This window comes from Diadema setosum, chromosome 12 (assembly GCF_964275005.1).
Source record: "Diadema setosum chromosome 12, eeDiaSeto1, whole genome shotgun sequence".
Lineage (NCBI taxonomy): Eukaryota > Metazoa > Echinodermata > Echinoidea > Diadematoida > Diadematidae > Diadema > Diadema setosum.
This window is the reverse complement of record NC_092696.1, coordinates 10,107,281-10,131,599: the sequence shown is the minus strand read 5'-3', so window position 1 is coordinate 10,131,599 and position 24,319 is coordinate 10,107,281. Positions and strand designations below refer to the sequence as shown.

Here is a 24,319-nt window from a genome sequence, read left to right as displayed (position 1 = left end):
TTCTGTGAACGTTTCTGTTTCTGTGATATGAAATTGAACGGAATTCGAATAAAGAATTATCACACACACAACAACAACAAAAATCTTGTTTAACCAAGACTCTCTGGATTTCATGAGAGGTATGTTTTATACTTTGGTTCATTTCTTTTTATGGGGAGAGGAGGCTGGATGAAAGAATAAGAACAAAATGTCCTTCTCTTCAATCACATTCCCTCCTCCCCACGCACAGAGTCGGGCCTGAGTTGATAGTGATCGGTAGTGATGCAAGGAAAGAGGATAAAGAAGACGAAGATGAAGACAACTAAGAAGAAGAAGATCTAGGAGGAGGAGGTGGTGGTGAAAGAGGTGGAAGAACAAGAAAAGGAGGAGAAGGAGGAGGAACAAATGAGATTAGGAGGAATAGGAGGCTGCGGAAGGAGCAGGTATGGTGAGAGGAATATTCCCAGCAGCGCGAGCCAGGTCTCCTAGAGAACAACCATGCCGTTGATTTCTTCCTCCAATAGACGGATACGCGAGTAGATGGCGTCCCAGTTCAGATATCCGCCCTCCAGATGCCGAGTCTTCTTCCCGTCCTCTTCGTTCTGCACCATCCTGAAGCTGCTGCGGCCGTGCATCACCCGATTGTTGTTAAAGGCTACCACGTCGCCTTGGGGGAAACGAACCATACATAAAGTGAAAGTAAGATAAATCAACGCAGAAAAGCATTCAAGATGAAGAAAGTGAGTGGTAATAAGGAAGCTAAGAAATGAAAAGGAAAAAGAATGCTTACACCGTCTCGAAACAATCAGTTCCTATAGGGGATGCTGGTTCGTCCTTATGTACAATATCTATGCTGACCGCAAACATAATGATAATTGCGAAAAATGTCCTGGATTCCCTGCGTGAAGGAAGTGACCAAATCACCCACAATGAACAATATCACACTTAAGCTGGCGTACACTTCTAACAGCCTCGACAACTTGAAGCGTTATAATAAAGAGCTAACCAAAAATTGAAACAGGAGTAAATTAATGTCAAGACTGTGGCGGCAATTGTCACAGAAATCCAGCTTTGAACTTGCCATTGTCTGAAGCGGCAAAAGACTCATTACAGCTCGCTGAAGTTAGGAACGTATAGTAAAATAAGGAAAACGATGCAGTGCAGTAAACACTCTTGACAATGGCTGAGTGGCATTCGGGAGTGTAATAAACACTGATCATTGACAATAGGCTGAGTGGCATGCCGGAGTGTAATAAAAACTGTTGACAATAGGCTGAGACAGTGGCATGCCGGTATTAGAGTGGAATCGATGTGAGAGTACCTTCTCGTAGTTTGATTTCAATCATGTTCTCCTTGGAGACGATTTTATTCTCGAATAGTTTCAGGCTGCGGTAGAACTGCTTCACATCCTCCACAGGACAGTTGATGTAGGGCGCCCTCACGCCGTTGTTGAAGCTCAGATATTTGAACTCTCCTCTTTCATCCAGTCTACACATGGTGTGGAAAGAAGAGGGGGGGGGGGTATAGAAAGTTATACATTTTATATATGTACTTACAGGTACAATAATATTCGTCGAGTTTTATTCTTTCCATTCAGCCTTACACATGCACTTTTTCTTTTTAGGATGCATCCGTTACATGTACCAGTATTTAGAAAGCAGAAAATATCTCCGCTAGTTTAATGAGTCTGTCTAGTTTGCCAATTATCTCTAACGCCAAGAAAAACTAATCTCAGCATTATCAAACTTCACTGGTAGTCATTCAGTTCAGCTCAAGTGAAATCATCTGATATCGACTGAATTCAACTGAGCTCACTTACAATTCAAATTTAACAGAAAACCACTCTATAGCTAGCAAAACCTCAACGAGCATAAATTAACCACAAACTGAACTCAACAAGAACTCGTGAGAAGGAGAGCCTCACTCACAGTATAACAGGCTTAGCGAACTGATAGTGGTACGGGATGAAGTCGACCCCTCTCAGCCGGAAGTCGACCTTCAGGGTCGTGAGAGTGTGATACACATCCGGGTCAGAGAGCTTGAGGTCATTAGCAACTTTCATGGCATCCGCGTATTGGCTCTCTCCGCCTATTGTTTCGACTTGTTTGATGCAGTGCAGCATCTGGACCTACGTTGGTAGGAATAGACGAAGAATATTTAAAAAATCAAATTGGAGGTATGTATGCTTTAAAATTACTGCAAGTAGGGCCTTCATTCATACAGAATTTTAGAATTTTCACCTGGCCCTTTATGCTTGACCTTTGATCCATGACCCTAAAATTGTAGCACATGCATATATGCGCATTATGCTCAGTTTCATGAAGATAACAAGTCATTTCCGAGACATGAGGGAAAAAGTGATATTTTAGAATTTTCATTTGACGTTTGAACCGACACCAAGGCCCAAAACTTCGCTGTAAAGAATCTCTACCTGGTAATACTAACATGTATACATTCAAAGTTTCATGAAATTTCTTTAAGCATTGCAGACATATGGGAGAAATGGTGACATTTTAAGAATTTGGCTTTGACCTTTAACCTTGATCATGTGCACCCAAAAGTTAATAGGCACAGCTTCATCCACTCATACATAGGCCTACATAATAAATTATGATAGATTTCATTCCGATACCTCAAACAATCTTTGAGCTATGCTGTCCTCAAAATCGATTACGGAGGGAAGGGCGGAGGGAAGGACGGACGGACGGACGGACGGACGGACGGACGGACGGACAACACGGTATTCGAAAGCTTAATACCTCCGGATATAATGAAATGTCAATATAACGAAAGAACCGGTCCCGAGGACTTCGTTGTAACGGGACTCTACTGTAATTTAACCCATGCACCCTCTTTCTCTTCTGTCGCTCTGCCTTTCAAGATCATCTTGATAGGTTTAACATTGGTTTAACTGATGCGTAATCAAGTTCTCCTTATGATATGGTTATCAATATGTCTACATCATAAGATATAAACAGTGTGGGTGTGCACTGACATTTGATCGCGACGCTATGCCTGTGCATGCGCTTTAAAAGCATTGTTGAATGTCAAAGTCATACCACGAACTGCCAAAGTCTAATTGACTTTTAAAATGGGTCGTAAGTATACAACAAAACAATATGCTCACAAGGGCACTACAGTCTCAACACATGGGAAGATAACAAGTATAAGTGATTAAGTATGAACATTCGGGATGCAGTAGATTACGTTCATCGGATAATAGTACACTATTATGTACACTCACTAACTAAAAAAAAAAAAAAAAAATGTAGGAGGAGACAAGTTGCTTTTCTCCAAAAGGCTGATTTATCCCGCAGGTTAGATATCACCATTGGTCACTTCTTTTTCTGTAAAGCCAATGTAAATTTGACGTCATGGATCTAACAGTCAGGTTAGTACACGTACTGTAAATTACATTTCATAGGGAGGACACTGGAAAAGTGCCGAACGGACAGAAAGGAAGGGTACGCACTATAATCACCCGTGTAAAAGAACAGACCCACTTTTTAAAGGAAATTCGTGCTTTAATGCTTGGATTTACATGTAGCACATGGAAAAAACAAGAAAACCCACATAAAGGCATCCATCCACATACACTAAAATACTCGCATTTTGGCATAGACACAAACACGCAACACACACAAAAACACACATACACAAATTATTTTATATTACCACACTTACGGAGGGAGGGTACTCATACATCGGAAGATCAACATGGAGTCCCAGTGCCTTCGTTGTGTAGGCCAGGTTGCTTGACGATGCGATTGCTTCTACCTGAAACGTATGTCTAACAATGGAATCACACACACAAAAAAAAACCAAATCAGCAAAGCCCTGTTTCTAATATAGATTTGCGGTTAAAAATACTTTGTAATGTACATGGCCGGCGCAGCCGTGGGGGCCGTGGGGGCTCGGGCCCCCACACTTTTTGTGCACCATAAAAAGGAATACATAAGGTGTCATCACTTTGGGCCCCCACACTTTTTTTTTTAACCCGGAAGTATGTAAGTGGCACTAAAATAAAAATAGATAGGGATCTTGAAGTATGGCGGCGGTAAGGTTATGTTTTTTTTGTCTGAAGACCTTTTTTTTTTTTTTTGCTTGTCAGCTGAAGAAACCCGGAAGTGGCCGGATAGAGATGAGCTGAGGACCTTTTTTGTTTGTTTGTTTGTTTGTTTGTTTTGCTTGTCAGCTGAAGAAACCCGGTTTTTGCTTGTCATCTGAAGAAACCCGGAAGTCGGAAGTGGACGGGGAGAAGAGATGAGCCTTTTTTTTTTTTTTTTTTTTTTTTTTTTTTGCTTGTTAGCTCATGAAGTCATGAAGTGGGCCCCCACACTTTTGAAAACACTGCGCCGGCCCTGAGTAAAATATTTTGACTTCTTGTGTTTATTTATGATTTCCTCAACATAGCTCGTGTGGGCAATAATATTTAAGTTAAGCACATGCCATATATTTTACAATTTATTTCTACTATTTTTCTTCAGATTACTGGGTACACCCACAATAAATTTTACAATGATGTTTCAACTATTTTTCTTCTGATTATCGGGTACATCCACAACAAATTTTACAACTATTTTTTATTAGATTATTGGGTACATTCACACACACAAAAAAAAAAAATCTTCCAACCCAAAATTCTACCAGTGACATCATCTGCAAATCCTTGCTAAGATACTATAGTACGATGAACTAAAGGCATTGTAATGCGCCTTTCCCTACAAAGGAACATAATTTGAATAATGTATTCCTGCAATTTATCCTTTGTTGATCATATTAGTAACAAGGATTAAAGGTCTGGAATGCTTTTTTATTTGTTTGTTTCTTTTTTGTGGTCATGTCCAAGTATAATCTAACGAAAAATACTAGAGATATTATTACAAAATGCATGATACATTACATACAGAATGATAATCATGTTGGTCATCTTATAATAGGACCTAAGGTATGGTCAATGTGTGATGAATCAATATAAGCCAACATGTATTTGGACTGCATGATAGCTCCTTTAAACAAATCATATTTTGTCAGTACATGTATATAGAAACATAGTATGGCTCAATCAGGCATGACACAAAAGGTGCTCCTAGCACAGTATCCATGCAGTGAAGACACCACTACACCATTACCGACATAATTTAACTTCATAAATTATCACTAAAATATACACACGATAAAAAACAACATGCCTTTATGAATTATAATCGGATGAAACATTTGCATTATTACAAGAAAATCAAGAATTGCTCATTTAAAGCAGGAATGAACACTGAAGCCAGAAATCCAATCATATAGTTAGAAAAAACAGCAACAACAAAATGCAAGTCAGACCCAATTCAAATTATTCCTTTTGAATTGCTGAAATGATAAGAATATATAGCAGATGATCTGCAACGATTTTAATACCATTATTGTGTCAAAAGGAATATTGGCACAATCTAATTTTCTTTACATATTTAATCTGAGATAAGAAGGTTGGGAGGGTATAGGGCCCGAGGGACGTAAAAGGTATCTTTCACACGCCGATGGTGTTCGCTCTATATCTTGACAGATTTCATCAGACAAGCAGAATATAAAGGAAGAGGGGTCAAAGAGCCCACTTTGGTGGCATATATCAGAAAGATAACATTGCTATCTGTGTCCTAATAAGTAATAAATGGTCCGATACCTATTGAAACTGTTTAATTTATATCTATACTCGAATTAAATGGGCACCCTCCGTGGTCATGGTGGTCATGGATTAAGGGTCTTCGGCAATGACTTGATTGCATTTGGCTTTATTTTATAACGTAAGAAAACAAAAGAAATTAAAATGAAACCCCCCAAAGCCCATCGATGGACCCTGCGACAATGCAAGACATGTGAAGTATCCTCGAAGTGAACACAACTCTCTCAGTTTGGTCGAATTGTTTCCGAGGCAAGAGCGCAACATAAGTAAATAAAGTCTAATTCGCCGAAGGAAAAAAAAAATGGCCTCAATCCCGATACATGTGCTGGTATACAGGTTATTGCGGGAGAGAGAAATATTTTAAGTACGATATGTTTGTACTGAGTTCATATCATGTGTGTGTGTGTGTGTGTGTGCATGTGTTTGAAAACAAAGTGCTTGGATAAGCGCAGATTTTTGTACAACATCATTGATATTATTTATGTCCATGTAATATTATACAAAATCAATGATGAATGTTTATGAGTTCAGTGGTACGAATATTTTCATTCGTTGACAGATTTTGAATGGAACATTCAAAATCTGTCAACGAATGAAAATATTCGTACACTGAACGAATGGAAACATTCTTTATTTGTTTTAAACAACGTCCAAGTAGATCTTTATGTACCGCACACGTACACTGCGCTAGCTGCATGTATTCTCAATACCATAATAACGAGACAGAAACTTATCGAGTTCTGCATTACCGTAACCTTCTACTTTAGCCAGCACATCCCACTAACGCTTCCAGACGATGCACACCAAACTGTATTTGTGTGTGTGTGTGTGTGTGTGTGTGTGTGTGTTCGTCGAGTCCGCGGCATCAACCAATTCCGCAAGTTCGTCGTCATTTAAAAAAAACGAAACTACAATGTAGTGACAGTAATGCTCTTTCTGACGTCTTGTTTACAAACAAACGAGATTGTGTCGTCTACGACTGCGCTGCAGTTACAGCTAGCAGGCTAGCGCTCATACGTACACTAGCACTACATGCATGTACACAGCGCTAGCTGCACGCATTCTCAATTATGTAACTCACAGTACATGCAGTACGGTACAATATTTCTCGAACCGTGGAATATAACGAAAAAATCGAACCAAGTTGCACGCAACAATGGAGCACTTATTGGATATCACGTCACCAACAACCCTCCAATCAAATGACAAGGATCTACTTGGACGTTGTATAATACTCATTATTTGTTATTATTGCAAAAGACATGTGATGAAATCAACAGGCTCTTAAAAAATGAGAACTATGCACGAATAAGAATAACTTTGTTCTCTCTCCCTTCATGTAAGTATGTCACCTATGACTCTTCCCTTAAAGGTAGGGAATCCCATTTGCATGCCTTAAATGAAGAGTTGTATAAATACAGTGGTATGTTGAAGAGAGTATTATTTTAGAAACTCCCATAAAGTATTGAAAGTGGAAGGTAACATTTAGTACATTTTTATTGACCGTTAGATTTTGAACTGAATTTTTTTCGGGGCTCACCGTAAATTCCAGTACATTACTAGGCTACCTTTGCAGACCCACGCACTGCATGTGTGTCCATCATGTATATTTTGTGAAGAAAGTTCATCAAAACGTACAAACATTTCTATATACATTCTTGCCACACACTCTATATGTTATTACATCAGCTCTTATACTTTTAGATTTGTGTCTATAGTTAAAAAAATACAGAAGACTGCAACAAAAAGGCTTAAGTGTGGCTGACACACAGAACTACTGAGTAGTTGAGTTTTGTGCATTATTCAAATTGCAGATAACTGTTGACTTCCAAATTTCTCAGCAGTGGCCTAAACAAGTCCCCTGAGGTTCATATTTAATGTTTCGCTGCATTTTGGGAGGTCTGTAAAAGGTATCCCCTACCTTTAAGGCATTAAAGCGTCCACTGGCTGCCTCGCCTCCGTACTTCCTTGGCTCTACGCCAATTTGCAACTACTTGGCGTAACAAGTTAAAGGGAAGATATAGATTTAACTGAGGCGGGGAATTCAGATTTTAACTCTTTGTGAGATAATTAGAAATCAGTTAAAGAATATCAAAGAGCATAGAATTCTAGAAGGAATTTAAACTTACTTTATTTAATGGAAGCTGGTTTTAAAATAGGTGAGGTATATCCCCTCTCCAGAAAAAAAAAGAAAAAGAAAAAAAGGCCTAAAACCAAGTCCTCGTATTGAGAAGTTGGTCTCATAGGACCTCATCGTTTCTGAATATCTTGGCCTTTTCAGAATCAATTTTCATCCAATAAACTTTGAATTCCTCCTGGAATCGTATGTTTCATAAAAAGGTTTCTCATTACCTCACAAAAACCGTTGGAAATCTGAAGCCTCATCTGAAGTAAAACGATATTAACCCTTTCCGACCCTTTCAAACCCCTATATAGCATGCCGATAGATTGGCAAGTGAAGACTGACCAAGCTGGGATATTATTCAAGAAATGAGTTGTGAATAGCTTCATCATTGATCTCCTGTAACGTGATTATAGACACACAGTCGCATATCGACTGAAGTCGTGGTTTTCTAATGTGGTTTTTGATGGTGGGCAAATGAATCGCGCCGCCCATGAATCCCACCTGTACCGAGTCTTTGAAGGACAAGTTCACCTTCATTAACATAAGGATCGAGAGAATGCAGCAATATTAGTAGAACACATCAGTGAAAGTTTGAGGAAAATTGGACAATCGATGCAAAAGTTATGATTTTTTTTAACCTTTGTGTTGGAACCGCTGGATGAGGAGACTACTAAGGCTCGTGATGTCATATGAGTACAACAGTATAAAGAAAATGTAAAGAAAATTCAACATATTTTCCCTTTTTTCGCATAATAAAAGAGCACTTGACTGTCTCTTTCTAAAGGCAATGGGAATAATATTACCCATAACATTATGTCAGTAAAGAGTCAAGGGAATGTGTACTTTTTTCAAAAGATGAAATTTTGTGAAATTCTCTTTATATTTTCCTTATAATTGTTGTACGCATGTGACATCATACACTGCAGTAGTCTTCTCATCCAGTGGTGACTGCACAAAAACTTCAAAAATTCATAACTTTTGAACGGATTGTCCGATTTTCCTCAAACTTTCAATGATGTGTTCTACTAAAATTGCTACATTCTCTCAATCCTTATGTTAATGAAGGTGAACTTGTCCTTTAATTTGTACACCACAGAATGCTGTAATGGGAATTGGATGGGGTGTTCATGTAATCATGCATGGTATAAAAATCATCAAATCCTCATCCTTAGCCTGCTGCCTAATAGTTGCAGCTAAAATTAACTAAATTCGTTTAACTATAATATCTTAAGTATAATACATAGGAGAGAGTATGATTTTTCATCTTGCTTGTTGTATCTTGAAACTCGAAATAAACATTATATTAAAAAAAATCGCTTGGGTAAGCTAAATTCTGCAATCCCTCTACTTGCGAGTACTGTAAAATGCCATTTTCGACAATAGTACACTCACATGTAAGAATGTAGCGCCTAGGTTTTCAAACGGGAGGTAGTTACAGGAAACAAAAAAAAGAAAATCCTTTCTGGCAGTTTTTTTTCTTTTCAGTTTGTTGGTTTGTTTGTTTTTTTCATGCGTTAGGAAAACAACAGCGAGGGAAGTTGCAGGAAGTAAAAAAACAAATCTGGCAGTTTTTTGTTTTGTTTTTTGTTTGTTGTTGTTGTTGATGTGGTTGTTTTTGTTGTTGACGCTTCCGCGTGTTGCAAAAAAAAAAAACACAAAAAAACAAAACAACAAAACACGTACACCTAACGTTAGCAGGATAGCCGCTTGCCCATATACCGGTATATCGATCAGATGGCAACATAATCGTGTATAGGTGATCGGAATGCGTGCCATCAAGGTTGAGGTTGACGTTCCCGCGGCTCGTAATAGGGTAGGCCTGGGTATCGTGTCAGAATCTTTTTATCTGGCGGCCAATCGAGTGCCACTTTAAACATTACTAATCGAGGGTGCAGAGGGGAGCTATCTGCGTCTCTTCGCCCCTGGAGCACTGCCAAGGTCGAGTCAGTCACAACGTACTATATGATCTGCATAGTCGGTGACAATCAAATCAGCATTTTTCAAAACAGACAATGCCGATCGCTGAGGCATTGCGATAGTAGAAAAGAAAGAACAAAAAAGCTTTGCCCATGGAAAGACTGATGTACTTGTATGATCATAGTGAACTTTGTCACCAGAAGCCCGCAGAGATAATACTGCTCGAAACTTGTATGAGATACACATGAGTACAGTGCACCAGATGAACTGAGCTCAACTCGCGTGAACACCAACAAAACAGAACACAACAGGATATCTGTACCATGTGGATGAGGTATTATTGAGTATTATTTGTTATTATTGCAAAAGACATGTGATGAAATCAACAGCCTCTTAAAAATGAGAACTATGCGCAAATAAGAATAACCTTCACTTTGTCTCCCTCTACAAATCAAGTTTGTTAAGATTGCAACTGCTGATCTGTAAATAATACAAACATGTCGGAAAAAGGAACCAGAGGGACTCGAACCTGTCATCTACTGCTTTCCGGGCAGCGACACTACCACCAGGCTGTCCCTGGTTGCCAGCAGTGACACGATGAACATGGAACAAATACCCAAGCTCCGAAATTCCGACATTGTTAAGTAGTCCAAGGCGGACAAGGCATGAAATGAAAGAAAGAAAGAAAGACAGAAAGAAAGATGATTTGTAGAGGGAGACAAAGTGAAGAAACTCGCACCTGAACCTTCACCCCTCTGAATAATATCTTTCTTTCTTTCTTTCATTTCATGCCTTGTCCACCTTGGACTACTTAACATAACAATGTCGGAATTTCGGAGCTTGGGTATTTGTTCCATGTTCATCGTGTCACTGCCGGCAACCAGGGACAGCCTGGTGGTAGTGTCGCTGCCCGGAAAGCAGTAGATGACAAGTTCGAGTCCCACTGGTTCCTTTTCCCCACATGTTTGTTAATTTACAGATCAGCAGTTGCGATCTTAACAAATTTGATTTGTAGAGGGAGACAAAGTGAAGAAACTCGCACCTGAACCTTCACCCCTCTGAATAATATCTTTCCTTCTTTCAAGAATAACTTTGTTCTCTCTTTCTTAACGTAAGTACATGAAGTACGTCAACTATGACTCTGAATGCAAGCGTCCACTGGCAGCCTCGCTTCCGTACTTCATTGGCTCTACGCCAATTTGCAACTGCTTGACATAACGACAAGTTAAAGGGAAGATATAGTTTTAACTGAAGGAGGAATTAAGATTTTAACTCTTTGTGAGATAATTGGAAATCAAATACGGAATATTAAAGAGCATAAAATTCTAGATGGAATTCAAACTTACTCTATTTGATGGAAGCTGGTTTTAAAATAGGTGAGATACCCCCCCCCCCCAAAAAAAAAGGGCCTAAAACCAAGTCCTCGTATATAGAGGTTGGTCCCATGACTTTCTGAATAGTTTCTGAATATCTTGGCCTTTTCAAAATCAAATTTCATCGAATAAACTTTGAATTCCTCCTGGACAGGGTGTGACAGGACAACCACCCACAATAGGGACTTTTTGAAAATACTCATAATATCAAATTTTCCAAGAGTAAATACAATAATGCGTTTATAAGAGTAGCCATATTTTGTAATAATCTGGAAAGAGAAGTAATCGAATCATCATCTCATACTTCAGTCTAGCATAGACTCAAATTCTTTCTTCTTATATAATTTTTATCTGTGGCGATTTTCCTTATCTTGCCAGGCATTCTATGCGTATACTATGCATTTCCTACATTGTATCACGCTCGCACCTGACTCGGGTGACCAACACCTTACGCCGCTTATGTGTACTTCAATGTAACGAATATTCATTTTTGTTTCCGTTTTTATTCTTCCACGTCTATATTCACCCACTTCATGATTTGTAATTCTATTCAACTGTAAATTTCAATTAAGAGCTCAATTTGATAGACCAGTTCATATGTTCGCATTCGTAGAAATTACATTTCTTTTTCTTTTTCTCAGTTGGTTAGGGACTTCCCTCGTTTTCAAAGCGGCATAATGCATAAACTTGCCCGACGTGAGTGGAAAATCACCTGTCAATCATATTGACACTTCATTAAGCATCCTTTCCATTGCTTATAATTATCTGTGTGTGTATGCACGCGCGCGCGCGCGCGTGTGTACAATTAAAATTTTTGTAAAGCACGTAATCTATATTAAAAAAAAATAGTTTGAAATTACCCGCTGTATACATGAAACACATATTTATTGTTACTCTAACGCCCATCATTGTTTGTGCTTGGTAATAGTAAAACAAACAAACGAAGCACTCACCCATACATTGTGGTGCGCAGGTGTCCCACATGTTTTCCAATTTGCTCAATGACCCCTGTCTCTTTCGGCGCTCCTTGTATGAGGGCCAGTCCAGTGACCACCAGGGTGGTCAGCCAGTCTTTGAACACCTTCGGGTCTTCCATCACCTGTAGACAGTTTGAAGGAGACGAGTCTTTCAAGATAATTTTAAGAACTTGATCGCAAAATGGGTTAAAGTGTAATTTGTAAACATTGAAAGGCGTTATTTACCATTTTTATTTTGCAGAAGAAACAAAAACCCAACTTTAGTGCTTCAAAATGTGAGTTAGGGATATAAGCAACCAATGCAAAGTTAATCATTATAAATGAATGTTAAGTAATCTTAAATATGGAATTGTGAACTACAGTTATAATAAAACTACTTGTGGAATAAACCGTCTACAGTTATGGTTTATTAAGAAACACAGTAATATCTCCTTATATTTTATGCTTTCTTGCAAAATTTTAATAAAATAATGGTTTTTGTTTTGTGGTACAACTGACCTATTTGTACACATGCATCAATGTGATAACTCGAAAGTTTTTAAATCATTGCAACCAATGGTAGACACCATCTTTAAAGTAAGAACATCATTCCCCATCCCCCCTCCAAAAAAAAGAAAAAAAATGGTAAAGCCTTCCATATAAAACTCCTTTGTTTCATATACACAAGGGATTTTCTGGAAGTGATGATAAAAAAAAAAAATCCCATGTATTCTAAGTATACTTTTTTTTTTAAAGGTTTGATCGCAAATATCTCAAATTGACAAGAACACAGCTTCTATTGGACGTTTTTCTGAACGTTCTTGAAACATTCCAAGTTCGTTATTTGGAAGTGTTGTCAAAACGTTTTCAGAACGTCTTTGTGTGGATGGTTTTCAACGTATTCAAAACGTTTCGAATGGATGTTAAAACCGTTTTTTAACGTTAAAAAAAAACAACTTTCAATATTTTTAGGGAGCAGCTGGAAACATTTTAGACGTTATAGACGTCAGAAATCGTTTTAAGAATATTCAAAACTTTCTGTGGACGATCTGCGGACGTCCAGAAAACCTTTTTAAAACCGTCAAGAACGTTCAACAAACAGTTTTCAGAAAAATGTCTATAAAAGTTAGTCTATAAAAGTCTTCTGACCCTTTCCACAACGTTTAGAGAACCTTACATATGCCTCTAGAACGTTAATAAAACCTTTTAAGAACGTCTAAAATGTGTACAACAAACGTGTTAAGAACTTTTAGAAAACTTGCACAAAAAAAAAGTCTTTGACCTTTTCAGGAATGTCTATAATTTTCTATAAACGTTTTGAGAATGTTTAAAGAACCTTTTAGAAAAAAAAAAAAATAAACGTTTAAAAACGTAATGGGAGAAAAGTAAGGGTTGTATTGGTCATGCTATTTAGTTATGAGATTATACAGGCACAACCTGGCATTTATGTACCCTAATCCTAAGCCTAAAATTGTGAATGCCTGTCGAACAATAACGTAAGTAGAATATTTAACGCAGTTGAAGCCTTTTGCAAAGGCAGCTCACTATAATTTCAGCAAACGCAGACAGAGAGCTGCAATAGACTCGCACACAAGGCGCGCGACCGGCGTGCTGTGAGAGTGTCATCCGATCCTGTGACATCTCTGTGATGTGCGCGCGAGTCCATTGCGAGCCGCCTTTGCAAAAGGCATTATGTGCAGTTGAAAAGTTTGAACCCAGCGTTAACTACTTTAGATCTTAATGTGTTTATGGATTTCCGCTATTTTCTAAATTGTAGATTTTCTTACTTCAATATTTATAAATATGCACGGAGATTCATGATAAAGAAACCAACAGAAGAAGCAGCGGACCTAATAAAAAACGATTTTGAACGTTCTGAAAACGTTTTATCTTTGATGGGTTTTAACTGAACGTTTTAAACACCTTTAAAGGACAAGTTCATCTTCATAATATTTATTATACAATGTGGATTGAGTGAATGCAGCAATATTAGTAGGACACATCAGTGAGAGTTTGGGGAAAATCCGACAATCCGTTCCAAAGTTATGAATGTTTTTTTTTTATTTCTGCGCAGTCCCTCCTGGATGGGAAGACTACTACAATGTATGATGTCACATGCGTACAACGATAATAAGGAAAATAAAAAGAGAATTTCACCAAAATTTACTTTTTGAATAAAGTGCATAGATTGATTTCTTCGACTTGTTACTGACGTATGTTAAGGGTAATATTATTCCCCCCTGCCTTCTGAAAGAGAGAAGTCGAGTGTTCTTTTATTATGCGAGAAAAGTGAAAATATGTTGAATTTTCTTTATTCTTTCATTATATCGTTGCACACAATCCCCGTGAGACATGTTTGTTTGTTTGTTTGGTTGTTAATTTTCCATCTGAGAAGATGGCTGGATGGCCCATATTCAGCTACGTTAAGCTGGTCTTCCATGGGGTCCAGTTGGATGTGAAGTGGGACCACTTCACCGGGTTAAACACCCTGCTCTTTGCGATGAATGAATGAAGCGGGATCTTTTACGTGCATGAGTTGTTACTCTCTCATACACGGGACCTCTATTTTATGTCCTATCCGAGGGACAGAGTGTTTTGCCTCTTGCTAGAGGGGGCGGTATGCTTACACACAACATTGCTCAGTCCAGACTCGGGTTCGAACCCGGGCCGCGTGATCGTGAGGCAGACGCGATACCGACTGAGCCAACTCACCGCCCAAGCTATAGTAGTCTTCTAATCCAGCCGTGACTGAGCAGGGGCTCGTTGCATAAAAGTTGATATTATGGTAACTTTGCCATCCAATGGTAACAAGTAGCCATGAAATTCTTGATTTTTATTGGATGTTGAGTATTGTTGCCATGGTAGTTACCATTGGATGACAAAGTTACCACAATAGTAACTTTTATGCAACGGGCCCCAGAAAGTTCAAGAATTCATAACTTTTGAACGGATTGTCCGATTTTTGTCAAACTCTCACAGATGTGTTTTACTAATGTTGCTGCATTCACTCAAACCACATGTCTATGAAGGTGAACTTGTCCTTTAATAAACATTGAAAAAAAAAATAGGACCGGGAAAACATTTTGTACACGCGGATATGTAATGGACGTTTACTTTTGTTACATCCAATGACGTTTACAAAAAATCTTGTAAATGACCTTTCACTTTGTAACGTCCATTGACGTTTAATTTTTTTTTTTTTTAACTTTGCTTTACGGTGAATGCTAAGTTCAAACTCTGGCGTCATTTGATTTTAAAACTTCCGTTGTAGACGAAGACGTACGGAACCGCAAAAAAAAAAAGTTGAAGAAACGTTCTGAAAACGTTATGTGTTTCCTAGGAATGGAGTTAAGACGTTTTGCCATCAAACTCTTTTTATGATCCTCGATACTTCCACAACGATCCCTCCCCCCCCCCCCCAACTTTGAGTTGGTGTCAAAGATAAGTTCTTCACAAGCACTACTGACAAGGAAGCAAAATTATGTTAAACCCTGTGAGGGCTTGCCCCCCTCACGGAACCCTTTAAAATACTACCGATATTTCTAAAATGCAAGCACACACACACACACACACACACTCACTCACAAACACATAAACTGCAGTCTTATTATAGTAGAACAGATAAGCCGAAAAAATTGTGCAAAATTTGACTAAAGCATGAAACTTTCACCAGTGTTAGTACATGCTATAAGATTCATTTTAAGATCGGGAGGTAAGTCTGAATTGACCTCTGATGACCTCCAAAGGTCAATTACCTCAAAATTTGATAGAAATAGATATTTTGCGTCATTGATGAATGTTAAATATGGTAATGATGTACTAAAAACTCATTTTTTGTTACAATGGATTGTTCCATAGAACCCTGACAGGTTTCTACCTTTGACCTCTGATGACTTCCAGAGGTCAATGACCTCAAAATATCAGAATATTGATATTTTGTCATTGATTAATGATAAACACGGCAATGATGTACTAAAACCATGTTTGTTTGTTTGTGTGTGTGTTTTTTTTTTGTTTTTGTTTTGTTTTTGTTTTTGTTTTTTGTTTTTTGTTTTTTTTTTACAGTGGAATTGCCTCAATGTTCCATCGATCCTTGACAGGTTTCTACCTTTGAACTCTGATGATCTTCAGAGGTCAATGACCTGAAATTGTCAGATTTTGATATTTGGTGCAATTGGTTGATGATAAACGTAACGATGTCTTAAAATTTTATTTGTGTTACAATTGAATCGTTTTCGTACAGATCAAGGGAAATTATTTACATGTCTCTGCCTTTGACCTCCGAGGACTGAGACAGGTCAATGACCTCAAAATATCAGAATATTGATATTTGACGTATATTCAATGGTTAATCGTATACCTGGTGTGCAATCATGCATTATGCTATAAGAATTTATGCTACAATAGAAACGTCTTCTCATTCCACAGAACATTGGTCATTACCCTGTGTATATCCAACTTTGACATCTAAGGACAATGTGAGGTCAGACTTTCAGAATATCAAAATTTGTGTAGGATTACAAATATTGATGTTTGGCTTCATTGGTTTAATCCTAAAAGTTTAATCTTGTACAAATCACGCCTTGCCGTTATAATCAAAGCATGTACGCATATTCCACAGAGCACTGGTTCATAGTAAAAGGTCTCAGGAATGTGAGTGGTCAATTACTTCAGAAATGAATTGAAGCTTAGTGTCTTCAGTGATGGCAGTGACCTCAAATATAATATTTATGGTTAGTTATGCAGCCTAGCTTGAATGAAGTTATGTGCAACATTATCCAATTTGCACTGGACAATATTCGTACGCTTAAACATGGAAGGTGGGGAGATGAGTACCATATTTTAGGTTGATGCTTAATAGTATGTGAACAGGCATATGGCAAAGTCCCTTGAACTGGATGAAAGGGTGAAAGATGCTAACCAGAAAACAACAGGCCCACCTCATCAGGTGTACGTCACAAGTCAAACACCTCAAGAGTCGTACAGCCCATGAGTTACGCAGCCCACGAGTCATACATCTTGTGACCTAAACACTAGATGAACAAGGTCCATGAGCTCGACATCAAATATAATAGGCCCAATAGCTGTGCGGTCCGCGAGCTCGACACGAGGAAAACTTGGCCCACGGTACGAGATTACATGTTCGCAAAAACCGATGAGTCCATATTTGCCAAATGGAGATATTTGCGATTAAAGGTCAAGAAAAATAAAGAGAATAATAAGAAAATTTTTGCCTCTTTTGACCATAACTTCAAAAATGTACCTTTATATGTAGTGACCAATATATCAGTTAAAAGGTATTAGTTTGTACTTTATGACAGAGACCGAAAAAAGAGAAAGAGAAAGAGAAAGAGACCAAAAATGGACTTATCGGTTTTTGCGAACAAACTATTTGTGAAATACTTGGTATGGCTGCTTTTTTGTTTTGTTTTGTTTTCTTTTGTTTTGTTTTATTTTTATTTTTATTTTTATTTCTATTTTTTGCTTTGATTGTTTTAATGTTATGTATGATTTGTTTTTGAAAATCAATAAAAAAAAAAAAAAAACTCTTGTATTTCAGTGAGCTTAATCTATTCAGTGTATAGGTCTTGTGGACCTCTCATGGGCTTGGTTTGCCTAAACTTAGTGTTAAGCTCAGGAGCAATGCTACCTAGTTTCGAGCTCGTGGGCTGTATATATGGTTCTGATGTGGAAAAATAAACTTGAAACTTGAAACTTGAAACTTGACTCATGGTCCTGGAGAATACAGTGACGTCATGGACCATCTAGAAAACGACATACTGTGAGGCCTAACATGCATTCCCCATAAAGTAATCCTGTTCTTGCTATTGTCATCCAGTTAAGTTTTGGTCATTAAGTCAGCCAACTTGGGGCATTTTTTTTTTATATCTTTAGGTACCTCACTTCCAAATAGGAGTGGAACTACTCTTTGCTCTAATTGTCTTCTTCATACTCGATACTCCTTAACAATTGGGCCTGGCCAAGAGTTATGCCCCCTTGCCCAAATATTGCTTGTTTCCAATATGCCGCCATCCGGTTTGCATCCAATGTGTGAATCAGGGTAATGGCAGCGGGTAATATCACCTGAATGATCCGGTTAAAACTCTCTGCCGGCAAGTGATAATTAACCTCCTGCTGAAATTGGTCTAGATGACCTTAACATGACCCTCGATCTCTTTCAAGACAGGGCAGCATCTGCGTCTTCAGTGAAGCACGCGATTGAGCTTACATTGCACGGATCGGCACACAGATCTCCACCACGACTAAACTTGATAGACATCCTGAGGTCAGACAATCGTTCTTCCAGGTGCACAACCACTGTATGCGATCATCAGAGTCTTCCATTGGCAATATCTAAACAGTTTGGGTGAAGGCAAGCTTGGGTGCATTGCACATAGAGTACAGGATGCACGAGATGATAAGAAAGCTTGTTTTTGACTCGCGGGATAGGTATGATAGGCTACAATCCTTTCTCAGGCAAAGGTTCTGAATTATCGGGTCGTGCTCAGTCTGCACACCGTGAGCTGAACACCATATCAAGTATACGTGTGCAATTGTGTGCAATGATATGGGAAAATGCATGGAGAAATTAAAATACATGTATGTTTATGTATTTTACGTGGAATCAGTTCAAGTCTGTTGTCTTCACCAATCTTGCAATGTTGTTGTTTATCATTTTCACTCTCCATCACGAGTATAATATGGAACGTGTTGATCAATTTCACGTGAAGTTGTTGTGATGTCGGAAAATGCAAGACTGTACTGCAGGTGGCCTATTGCAGGTGGCCTTCAATTTGTTTTTCACATCATATTGACATGCTTAACAGACTGTAACTCACCAAGATGCCTCTTGAAATGTTTTGAAAAACTTCTGCTTGATTTCACACGAGCGGATGATTATCAAACATTGTCTTTTTGCTATCATCGTGTGTGAAACAAGGTATTGTTTCTCTTCAAAAGATAGCGTGCCAATTAATCTGTACTTAGTTTGGTGCTCTAAACATTATTATATATTATGATACTTGTAGTCCGCGTGTTGGTACCAGTACAGAAAAGATGACGAAGTAGGGTGGTAATGCATTTCAGTCCAACAGTGCTATTTATTCAGAGCAAATTTTCGGCGAATATATTCGTCTTCTCCCTCAGGGTCGACAATGACAATTGTCATTATATATATACATATACTGTCCTACTTTAGCGGGGGGGGGGGGGGTTGACAAATTACTCAAATCCGATTTATTGATGTTTTCCTGGAAAAAAAAAAGATATGGCGTAGAAATCAATCCTATTGAGATATGTCATTGGAATCGCCAGCGCACTTTTACTAAGAAGTATATCGCATTTGTCACTTGCTGTCTTTTTTCCAGGGTGGGGCGGTACAGGTTTGACAGATCTGCAAGTGCAGTATACAGTGTAATTTCTTCCCCGGGGACATGGTGACATACACTTCACAATTCCATATTCAATTTTCCTAAAGAGTACACCTAAACAGGGGCGGCGGAATGTGAGTGTGTGTGTGTGTGTGTGTGTGTGTGTTTTGTAAGCGTGGGGTGGGGGGGAGCCCTCGGGGCAGTGGGAAGGGTCAATGGTCGATTTTTTAATTATGCTTTTTCCGTTTTCAGTATGCACCAGACCAGATTAATAATAGGGCCAACCAATGCTCTCTATAGAGCATCATCATGTTTACCATTAATCAATGATGCTAAACATCAGTATTCTGATACTTTGAGGTCATTGAACTGTCAAGGTCATCAGAGGTCAAAGGAAGAAACCTGTCTGTGCTCTTTGGAATACAACGTCATTATTGTGTAAGTTCCCAAAAGCTCCTTACGACTTTCTCCAAGCCGGCGACCACAGAGGCGGATAGATATTGGATTGGTCCTCACATTTACAGCTTGCCACTCTAAATGATTTCTCGGCTCGAACATGCTTTTTTTATAACTAATTTACTAACAAACTTCCTTCCCCTAAAGCATTTCATTGGCTCACTCTTTTATTGGGGTGTGGTATTCACTAGAAATTAATTCCTTATTGGTGGGGCTAAGGACCATCCCCCCCCCCCTCCCCTTAGCCCCACCGTCGGTACGGGACCAAGCAAAAATCTGCAAGTGTATAAAGTCCTTTAGAGGGATAAATTCTGGCAGGAGGGCGACCTTCCAGCTCAGAAGATCATTTATGTTTGGTGATCAGAGGGTAAAAACACGCCATCATGTCATTCCCCGTAATTTGGTTCGGAACTTTGGGGATGGAGAGCCATCGGAACTAACCACTAGTGAGGAAAGTAGCCAATGTCTAACTCATAAATTCCTATGACCATAGAATACCAATAGAATAAATCTTTTGTTGTCAAAATCTCCTCTTGGGAGAGGGGGTTTTGACAACAACAACAAAAAAAGGAAATAGCTGGAAGGAAGATAAACGTTTTCATAAACTCCAAGAAGGGAAAATACTGGGCATATTGACGTCACAGGGTGACTAGGAAAACGGATGAAGTGTTCTGTTTTCTTTTACTCTCTATCCTGTTCTATTCTATTCTATTCTATTCTTTATTTCATGTGCTAGTAGCCATCTGGGTTACAATGTTTGTTTTGTACATCCTCTAAAGCTCACCAGAGGTCAATGGTAGAGCCCTGTCTGTGCTCTTTGGAATATGAAGACAATTTCACTGTAAAACAGATATGCTTGTTTTGTACATCTTAACCATGTTTATCATTAACTTATGACAACACAGATCAATGTTATGATATTTTGAGGCCATTAACCTCTAAAGGTCACCAGAGGTCAGAGGTAAAAATCTGTCTTTGTTCTTTGGAATATGAAGACAATTTCATTGTAAAACAGATATGCTTGTTTTGTACATCTTAACCATGTTTACCATTAACTTATGACAACACAGATCAATGTTATGATATTTTGAGGTCATTAACCTCTAAAGGTCACCAGAGGTCAGAGGTAAAAATCTGTCTTTGTTCTTTGGAATATGAAGACAATTTCATTGTAAAACAGATATGCTTGTTTTGTACATCTTAACCATGTTTACCATTAACTTATGACAACACAGATCAATGTTATGATATTTTGAGGTCATTAACCTCTACAGGTCACCAGAGGTCAGAGGTAAAAATCTGTCTTTGTTCTTTGGAATATGAAGACAATTTCATTGTAAAACAGATATGCTTGTTTTGCACATCTTAACCATGTTCATCATTAACTAATAACATCACAGATCAATATTATGGTATTTTGAGGTCATTGACCACTAAAGGTAATCAGAGGTCAAAGGTAGAAACCTGTCAATGCCCTGTGGAATCGGAAGATTTGTAGTACAAGTGCATATTTAGTGCAGCGTAACCAAGATCTAGGCCTATCATTCACAAATGCCTCCAAACATCAATATTCTGATATTTAAAGTTCATTGACCTCTGGAGGTCATCAGAGGTCAAATCAGACTTACCTCCCGATCTTAAAATGAATCTTATGGTATGTACTAACACTGGTGAAATTTTCATGCTTTAGTCAAATTTTGCACAATTCTCATGATTTTGAGGGCTTAACTGCTCTGCTATTACTATAGTGTGACGACTAATTTATCGTGGTGGAAAGTGTTGACCCTTTAATTAGTGCACAGCAGGTCAGTTTGATGAAATTCATTTTTGAATAGGCCTAATACTTTTAGCTGAAAGCAATGAATACAAAATGTAGCCTCTTTTGCGATGAATTTGCATAGAAATCTGTGTTGTGAACAAAAAAATGCATTATCTGAATTAACGAATAGGAACGTTATCGGATTGATCGAAATCTCAAAGAATTTTCTTTTACATACAAACATTATGATTGCATTACCTTATCATAGTCAAATCGAGGAATATTTTGCAGCATCTCCGCCCCCCACGGCTTCGGCACCAGTTCTTTGACCGGGTCAAACTTGGTCTTCTCAAAGCGCATGCGGTACAGCCAGTTGGCGGGAAAATCACTCGTGCATCCATCAGGCCAACTAACCTACGAATGAAAGATGCAAGAAAGAATTCCACCTTCTGTAACCTATACCCACTAAAACTATTTTTTTCCTGTTATCTTTCCCTATCGCTTGTCAATTAAAGTGGTCTTAAGATGTTATTAATTACCACAGATTTGGAGCTGAAACAGAATTAGGAATGTTTCTTGTGACGGCTCCTGCAACATGTCGCGGAAGTGAAATTGTAACAATGTATAAACTGTAGTATGTTTCTAAATGACTGAATAATTTTGTTTGAACACTTGATCTTCCTTACAGAAAAATTAAGCAAAATCAGAGTTATTGTATTCTAGTTGCATATTTTTGAAAAGAAAATGCAGAAATAAATTGAAATTCAACTCAAACGAAAAATTGTATTATATGTGTATAATAGGCCCTAACTTTTCACTCTTCCTGGCGAAATACTAAGATAAATATGAAATATAACAGTAAATATGCATCACCATCATGCTTCTGAGCCTGACGGTTTAATAGCGTTCATATTATTCTAGAAGAACAGGAGTATTTCGATTAATTAATTATGCAATGATATTCATTAGTCTAATCACCCTTTATAATAAGTTTGCTGCTGAGAAGAGCTAGTAAGTAAACAAAAAATGTACCCCAGTACAGACATTCTCACTATAATCATCCTCACTGTCAATGCCATAACATGAAAATATATCATGGAAATTAACGATCAGTTCCACACATCGAAATCCCATGTCTATTTATAAATACGTTGGTGTATTCATTTATCTCTGAAGTTTTATTAATAAACGTAAACAGAGTATATAGCCACGCTCAGAAACCAGGGACTCGAGCCATGTCACAAATATCGAATCCGACACTTTTGCAGTTAAATCTCCACAGCATAAAGTGAACACAAACACATTATTCAATGAACACATAAAAACATTAGAAATGCGATATCATATTTATTTTCAGGGATACGAAAACAACGTCAAGAAGTGCTCATGTGATAAGCAAAGCTGACTGAATCGTGATAAAAAAAAACCACAGGTTCGCAAGCGCGCAAGATACATGTACGAATAGTTTATCTCAAGACAACCAAATTGATTGATATTGTGATGCTCTTTAGTTAGAATTGACAGAAGGAACGCAAACAAGTTTACACAAGGCATGCAGGCAGACTATCAAAATCATTGCTTGATTTAATGACATGAATTACTGAGTTTAGATTAGCAAATTGAATCTTCTAAACATCGCGACAGTGAAAAAAAAAAGAAGAAAAGATTGATGAAACTTGCCAGTTACTGAAAATGGAACCAGCAAAATAGGAATACATTGACATTACATGATTATATACAGTTTTAGGTGAGCGGAAAAAAACAGTGCATTTCCTTTAAACTATTGTCGTAAGTGATTTGAGTCTTAGCGGTCATATTAATTGATGTTAGTTATGATAATTTCCATTATCAACAGCATAAACCCCAATTTTTTGTTTTGTTTTGTTTTGTTTTGTTTCGGAAGTCACTGTGTCTGTATTTAATGTAACTGTGATATTGTCTATAATCCTGGCAGAAAAGACAACAGAGGAAGTTAAATACCATGGAAACATAATATGCGAGCATGATATACCATAGATATGAACTTATTCAATTTGTCGATGTTGTGGCCGTGTATCACTCATATGCCTGATCAGTGATAATCATGTTCTGTAGAACTCGACAATCAATCAACTTTCGGCAATATCAACGGGTATGAATTGCGTTCAGCAAAGACAGTATGGGGCAGAATAATATTTAAAAAATTGGAGTTATAAGAACTTCTGTACTTTGTCAGGTAAAAATTCCCTTCATGTTTCCTTTAAAACAAATGGAATTGTGTAACAAGAAAAATGTCGGCTTCACCTTTAAAGTCTGGCCGCCATTGGTAAGCGCCTCATTGGTGGGTTGAACGTCGACATCGAGGTTAGAGAGCAAGCTCGATCGCTCTTTCGAACTCGCGTGATAACAGGCATGACAGCGGCAGTTGTCCCGAAGCCAGACGAACGGGTAGCGGCCGGTGTAGCCGTCCGTCCACGTCAGCTCATACCAATCGGGGGCCTGCTCCACCCGAACTATCGTGTCTCCCGGCTGATTCATGGTAGTATACCGTACTGCACACTGACGCGTTCTGAACGAAGTGTTCGGAACATCCGATGGCGATCGAATGACGATCCCTTCAGGCCCCCTTTTCCCTTACGGACAGCCCGTCATAAAAGAATATCAACGTTAAGTGTACGACGCATTTATTGTGGCGCTCTTTGTGTTTTGTTGTTGTTTTTTTAACGCACAGAGA

At 38.3% G+C, this 24,319-nt stretch overlaps 1 protein-coding gene across 1 annotated transcript; it reads right to left on the bottom strand.

Annotated features, from left to right (window-relative positions):
• LOC140236161 (gamma-butyrobetaine dioxygenase-like) lies at positions 1 to 24,124 on the bottom strand. Its single transcript, XM_072316128.1, has 7 exons — positions 23,890 to 24,124; positions 21,865 to 22,020; positions 12,019 to 12,164; positions 3,664 to 3,769; positions 1,908 to 2,107; positions 1,301 to 1,467; positions 1 to 646 (listed from the first exon to the last, which is right to left on the bottom strand). Exons 1-7 carry the CDS (start codon positions 24,121 to 24,123, stop codon positions 465 to 467), a joined length of 1,191 nt encoding a protein of 396 aa, XP_072172229.1. The 5' UTR covers position 24,124; the 3' UTR covers positions 1 to 464.
• Positions 24,125 to 24,319: the final 195 nt, after the last annotated feature.

Coding starts and splice junctions, on each gene's coding strand:
- LOC140236161 (XM_072316128.1), bottom strand. CDS start 24,123: ATGAATCAGCCGGGAGACACGATAGTTCGGGTGGAGCAGGCCCCCGAT. Junction 3,770..12,018: donor CTGCGCACCACAATGTATGG/GTGAGTGCTTCG, acceptor TTCCATTGTTAG/ACATACGTTTCAGGTAGAAG. Junction 1,468..1,907: donor TTCGCTAAGCCTGTTATACT/GTGAGTGAGGCT, acceptor CACCATGTGTAG/ACTGGATGAAAGAGGAGAGT.